The sequence below is a fragment of the Martes martes genome (assembly GCF_963455335.1).
Source record: "Martes martes genome assembly, chromosome: 9".
In the NCBI taxonomy this organism is placed as follows: Eukaryota; Metazoa; Chordata; class Mammalia; order Carnivora; family Mustelidae; genus Martes; species Martes martes.
The window spans coordinates 95531622-95539006 of record NC_137896.1 but is presented as its reverse complement, the minus strand read 5'-3'; the positions used below and the strand labels follow the sequence as shown (position 1 = coordinate 95539006).

The following is a 7385-nucleotide window of genomic DNA, read 5'->3' as shown; positions in this document are numbered from 1 at the left end:
GGCTCACGTCTTGATCCCAGACTCCTGGGATCTCGTCCCACGTCAGGCTCCCTACTCAGCAGGGAGCCTGATTCTCCCTCTCCTCGCTGCTCTTGCTCTATGTCACTATCTTTGTTCTTTCTCTCAAATAAATAAATAAAATCTTTAAAGGATTATTACAACCTTAATGCTTCATCCAAAGAGCAACGGATAAATGTTTTCCTATTGTAAATTTGGTTAAATGTTCTGTTCAATGCCTATTTCAACAGTTTCTCAGGCAGTTTGCCTTTTAGTGTGACATGGTACACCTTCCCATGAGGTACCAGTGGCTTTGCCATCATATATGGTCTTTTTGGACAAGACCTTAACCACATTCAACTTTTTTTAGGAGCCCAAGTGTGACATCACACTGACGATAGCCTCCTCTGAAGAAATCCATTTGACACACTCATTCAGAACATAGAAATCTTCAGTAAGGAGCTTCTGAAAAAGGTGATAAGCTATTGGCTCACACATAGTGCAAAGTCCTGCCATATCAGCTTAATTTTGGAAAATTACATGGTCAACCGAGGGCCACTCAATTCTTGATTATGTTAAGGAACAATTGTCAACTCTTTCAGCTTCCACGACATTAAAACAAGCCCAACATTTTAAAAACTTTTTCGGATCGTAAGTAAAAATTGAAAATTTATTTATTTATTTATTTATTAAAATTTTATTTATTTATTTGACAGAGAGAGACACAGCGATAGAGGGAATACAAGCAGGTTTCCCGCCGATCAGGAAGCCCGATATGGGGCTCAATCCCAGGACCCTGGAATCATGACCAGAGCCGAAGGCAGAGGCTTAACCCTCTGAGCCACCCAGGCGCCCCAAAATTTGAAAATTTAAAAATGGATTTTACAACTCTGTTGAGGACGGTTTGTTTTGCAAATTGTACTGCCTTGAAGGGGGCCTCTCCAACAGAGGGCTCTACTATCTGTCCAAATTGCAATGAAACATGCCCTCCCATCAGTACCTCCTATAAACTCTTTCACTTTAGAAGGCTTTGCAATTTCTGTTTGTGTGTCCTAGAGTCTCTAGATGAACCGTAGTGGCCATACATTGCCCATAGGCTTCTAATACAAGAATCTTCCCACTTCATCCCCGTGCTATATGCCATTTGAGTAGTTGTAGCTGATATGTACTGGGCTTTCCTGGAATTAGAGTCTCTCATAGTCCCTGAGCCTCTGACCCTCCATAAAGACTTGATAGTCCCAACCCAATTTCATGAATACCCTTTCATTTCAGTACTGATTTGTACTGGATGCTATATTTTCATATATCTAGATCCATGTTTGGACTTTATTTTTCTATTGAATTCTATTGCGAGTCTATTTATTCATGACAAATGCCACACAGATTTAATTACTGAAACATTGTAACATACTTATTGCTTAATACTTAATAGGGTTAGTCCATATTCTATTTCTGACTCCCAGTTAATACTAGGACTTATCCTAGCCCTAAGTCTCTTCCTTTCATAGGGGAACCATTTCTCTACTGCCATGTGATGATCCCTATACTGAGTCTCTGGGATGATTCTGTCGAGGATTAAACTCCCATCACCATACATACTTGACAGTCACCACTTATATTATTACGTGTCTACTTGTGCCATCTTACTGGTATGCCTGTTAGACCAACAACTATTGCTAAGGATGTGTTACCACAGTATCTTCAGATGGTGTACATAACCTGCTTTACTTCATTTCTTTTAACTTCCTGTTGTTGGATGTTTTTACCAACACAGATTTTATCTGTAACTGTTTCTAATCTTCAGTTCCCAATGTTTCCCATCTAGCACAATTCAGAGAGGACCAAGCCGTTACTACCAACCTATTCCTTCAGGTTTATACTGGGGCACTCGGTACTTTGATTTAAGTTGTGTAAAGCTCTTATATCCTATCACCTAGAAGGGAAATTCAAACAAAGTATATATACACATACATATATGACAAATAATACTTAAAGAATCTGAAAAGAATTTCAGAACAACTTCTTCGGAGACTTTTTTATTTCTTAAGACTCTTAATGGGAATTAAAATGTTTATATTTTACAATAAAGTTGCATAGTTTTATTTTTTTAATTGCATTTTATCTCTTATTCAAGTTTTGGCTGAGCTTCAAAGTTTACTAATTTGTAGTTGGTGTCCTAATTATTAGTGCACTGTGCTGAGCCTCTCCAGAATGAAGCCAATTCTCTACATTTAGTCAGGTTCCTTTGCAAGGTAAATATGTCAGGTGTACATGAGTGAGAAAAGCCCTCAATATTATTTTTAATTGAAGCCAAGTAATCTCAACAGCTGTTTTTTATTTGTTTGTTTTTAATTAGAACAAGGAAATAAAATTCCATTTGTTCAAAGTTAGTCTTAATTGTACTTTCTCAAATTTTTCTCTGATTTTATTTTCCTACAGTTAAGTAGTTTGTGATAATACACAGCGGTATTGCTGGCTTTTATCTATTGCCTACAGTTTAATTTTATACATGACTTTTAAATGAAGGGATTTGAATTTAGTTTTATGGATATTTATTTTTTTTAAAGATTTTATTTATTTATTTGACAGACAGATCACAAGTAGGCAGAGAGGCAGGCAGAGAGAGAAGGGAGGAAGCAGGCTCCCTGCTGAGCAGAGAGTCCGATGCGGGGCTCGATCCCAGGATGCTGGGATCATGACCTGAGCCGAAGGCAGCGGCCCCAACCCACTGAGCCACCCAGGCGCCCCTGGATATTTATTTTTGCTGCTGTTTTCACTGACTGAAAATCTCCCCACATTTATTGTTTAAGGTAACATATGGCAATGCCTAGTTTAATATGATGGAGCTCCTCTTAAAATGAATCACTCTTACCTTCCCCCATATGTTTTGCCATACAATAGGCTGGAGTGAGTAACAGCAAACATCACTGGATCCAGGTGGGACCTCTCTGGCAGATGGATCATAGATGTCCCATTCTCCTGGGCACCTACTGAGAAATGCTCTTGGTTAGGAAGGCAGCTCAATATATCCATAGTGCTGCAGTTTCAGAAGAGGTTTCCATGTACCCACTGACTACTCTGCCCTCATTCCTGGTCTAATACTACATGACGTTGGTTGAGGTACAACAGAGCCCATTACAAAATATTTGCCAATACATATCTCATGCTCCTCCATCCCAACAGACATTTTAAAGACTGCTCTTCAGGGAATTCTCTGAAATAATGATTTATATCTGTTTATTAACATACTTAATTTCTTTTTGGTCCTGTGTCATCATATCTTATATTCAATGCAGTTACTTTAATACAATGAGGACCTGAAGACACCAGGATAGTTGATAAGATCACAAACTCTACAGTGAGGTGGAAATGGCTCCCATCTGAATCATAGCACTTAAAATCCATGTGACTTTGAACAAATTACTTAAACCTTCTGAAGTCTAATATCATCATCCATAGAATAGGAATATAGCGCAACCCTACTTGTGTTAAGAAAATTATATATGAGTGGTTTTAAAAATTACCATCTCAGCAGAATACTTTCTAAAAATGAAATTATGCAGAAGCCTGACATGAAAAAACAGACTTAGACAAGTGAGTATTTTAGCAAAAATTTGATGTTGTTGAATCATTTATTACAATCTTTAAGAAAGACAACAGAGGATAAATTTCTTGGGAAGTTGTGGAAATTTCTAGATGAGCCAGACTCTAGTTTATTCACTCAAGACACTTGCTGAATGCTGCACCTTGTGCTTGACATTGTAATGTGTGCTAGGGGCACAGTGGTGAATAGAACAGAAAAAAATAATCTCGCAGGGGTTTTATACTTTAGTAGAGCAAATGACAATTGACAGATAAATGTATTTATGATACCTATCTGGGAGTAGGTGTGGGTAGAGATGTGGGAGTAGATGTGCTAAGAATGAAGAGATTCATTTCTGAAAGGAAGGTAAGGTAAGGCTTCAGGAGATAACATTTGACCAGAAGCATCCTTAATGTGAGGGAATTAGGTTTATATGTAGAAAATGAACACTGTCAACATTTGGAGAAAGAATATCCAAAGTAAATGGACAACAACTCACATGTGCTGAGGCAGAATCATCATTGACTCATTTGAGGAAAAGCAAGGACACTGATGAGGCAGGAGAGAAGGAAGCCAGCGAGAAGTGACAGGAAATGCAATCACAGTTAAAGGTCATTCCAGATAGGGTCTTTATGAGTTACAGGTAAGGGATTAGGACTTTAAGCTGAATGAGATGAAATCGCATTGAGGGAATTGAGAAGGGGTATGATCAGACTCATGTTTTTGGAAGATGAATGGTCTGAGAAGAGTCTGTAGAATACAAGATAGAAGAAAGAGTATAAGAGACAGGAATTGATTTGGACCAGTGTAGTTGCAATGGAAAGCTGTGGAGTGACATGATTTGAGACTTACTTTGAAGGAAGAACCAACAGATTTTCAGATGGATTGGATATGAGCTCCAGAATTTGGAGACTAGGAAAAACTGAGCAATAGTGGGGGAATAGTCAGAGCTCTTTTTCTCCAGGGTTACTGCAAGGAAAGTTTAGGAAAAAAGAACATTTATTATTTTTTTTAATATTTTATTTATTTATTTGACAGACAGAGATCACAAGTAGGCAGAGAGGCAGGCAGAGACAGAGAGGAAGGGAAGTAGGCTCCCTGCTGAGCAGAGAGCCGATGTGGGGCTCCAGAACCCTGGGATCATGACCTGAGCCGAAGGCAGAGGCCTTAACCCACTGAGCCACCCAGGCGCCCCAGAAAAAAGAACATTTAGAGATTCCTCTACATGTTGCCCTGTGGTACCAATAGGGAAATTTGTCACTGGAGAAAAGTTAATATTAAGGCATCCATCTCCACGTGGCTATGATTATGTATGCCTTGAGGGGGAGGTGTGGAGACTGGAGCCAGTGAGAAGTATAGTGTATATATAGTATATATACATATATATATGTATATTATACTATTCTTCAGTATAGTGGGTATCTCCAGAATTTTTGTGTTTTAGAGTTTGTGGTCTTGTTGGATGTGACAACAAAGGGCTTTTTCAAAAAATGGCTTTGAATACATATTTTATAATTAATAAAAACAGCACAGGTTTCTAAAAGTGTATGGGACAACTGAAATCTTATGAGGCATGGTTCCCTCAGAGCATTCTAGACTGTCTGTCCTCACTTTGTATCACCCCGAACATCGCCACCAGAGTTATTTGCCCCAAACAGAAATCCTGTATTAAACCTCTTGTGGGAAAACCACTGACAGATTAATGAGTACAACCACCACAGAAAACATTTTGGAAAACACTTCCTAAAGTGAATTTTTCACATATCCTGTGATCCAGTGTTATATATTCCAGAAAAATGTTTACTTATTCAGAAGACAGGTACACAAATGTTTTCAGAAGCTCTGATCACAATAGCAAAAACATGAAGTCCCATAAATACCTGTTAGTGTGAGAGTGGATGAAAAACTATGGCATGTCAAACAATATAATATTTACTCACAGTCAAAACCAATCAACTACAGCAGCATGCTGATATAGACTTTGGTAGTGCAGTGTTAAGGGACAAAAGTAAATCCCAAAATAACCCATAAGTATGATACCTTTTTTCTAAAGCTGAAAACTGATAAGTAAGCTTCTGAATACTGAAGTGAAAATATAATTTAAAACAAAGTCAGATTTAAAAACAAGACAGTGATAAACACAAGATTTAAGATGTGAACTCTGTGAGTGTAGGGAGGCAGGGGATGATACGTTGATAGAAGGGATGTGATTCAGTGCAAGTGACTGTTAAGGTCCTAGCTGTTTTGGGGGATTGTAGGTCCATGGATAATTATTACAAATTTTAAATATCTAACTATATATCTTAAAAACTCAAAGGGTGGAGTTTACTCATGGGCCAAAGGATAGAGCAAGTCATGGATCAAAGATTATGATTTATTCAAGTCAGTTCAAGGTCCTTTATAGAAAACAAATGACTTACCTTCTCCATAGCAGCAGAATCCAAACATTTATTTATACAGGCCTATTTCTGAAATAAATAAAAATTTATTTCAATATTTCAAAGAAATTTTTTTTAATTTTTTGAAATATGCCCACTCAAAATTCATACATGTGATGCTTCAAAACTTATATACATACTTTTAAACAGACTGATTTATAAATTTTAAATAATTTGTATTGTATATTAAAATTATCTCATTTATGTGCTATAGAATTATCTCACTTTAGTTCTTTATTGTGCATACCCAAAATAGATATTTAAAATAATTAAAAGAAATACATTGTTCTTAATATTAAAATGTGTTAATAATAGAACATATGTTATATAAATACATATGTATACAGGGAAAACTGTATTAAAATGATTTATTATTTTTGAAAAATTTCATCTGATTTGTTAAATTACTTCAAATTGAACATATGGTTCTAAGCCCAATATATTGTGATACTTTTTTTTTGTAGTTTTATGGTTTTATTAACACAAAAATATGACGTGCACAACAAGCTGTCTATTCATTTTCTTCACTACTCAGCCTGGCGTTGGGATTGGTGACTCTGATCGCCAGCTGGGCTGCTCTTTCCACAATAGCTTTGCGGTTCTTGGAGGAGACGTTGTGAGCAATCTCTGCACAGTAAGATTTGTTGCACATCAGCAGCACTTCAAGCTCCTTAACATTGTGCACTAGGAACTTCCTGAAGCCACTGGGCAACATGTGCTTTGTCTTCTTGTTGCTCCCGTAACCAATGTTGGGCATCAAGATCTGGCCCTTGAATCTTCTGCTCACCCTATTGTCAATGCCTCTCGGCTTCCACCAGTTGCGCTTAATTTTGACATATCGGTCTGACTGGTGCCGGATGAACTTCTTGGTCCTCTTTTTAACTATCTTGGGCTTCACCAAAGGTCTGAGGGCAGCCATGGTGCCCAGTAACAGATGGCTGCTATCTCCACAGACAGCGCCGAGGAAGAGAGGGGCATATTGTGATACTTGATCTTAATGGCTACATATCTGAAAATCTACTTCATGATGATAATGAAGAATCAAAAGGGAAAATTTGTTGACTGCTTCATGTTATGAACCACATTTTGCAATCTTGTCCACCAACTATGCAAAGACTTGTTATGCTGTTGAAATTCAGTATGCAAACTTCTCTTGTTATACTGAGTTGTTCTTGAAAAAAAAATTGAAAGCATCCATCTCTTATTTTGACACAAGTTGCAAATTCTACTCCCAAGTTCTTCGAGAGGGCAAGTTTGAAAATATTTATAATTCGTGTGTGTGTGTGTGCATGCACGTGTGTGCATAGTTTTCAGAGACAAAAATCACATGACAAGGGAAATATTTCTAATCATTTTAATCTTTTCCG

At 37.4% G+C, this 7385-nt stretch overlaps 1 protein-coding gene across 1 annotated transcript; it reads right to left on the bottom strand.

The window, feature by feature from the left end:
• Positions 1–6517: 6517 nt before the first annotated feature.
• On the bottom strand, positions 6518–6973 carry LOC308349774 (large ribosomal subunit protein eL32-like). The gene has a single exon (XM_080814629.1). The coding sequence runs from the start codon at positions 6935–6937 to the stop codon at positions 6530–6532; it is 408 nt and encodes a 135-aa protein (XP_080670755.1). The 5' UTR covers positions 6938–6973; the 3' UTR covers positions 6518–6529.
• Between the last annotated feature and the right edge of the window lie 412 nt (positions 6974–7385).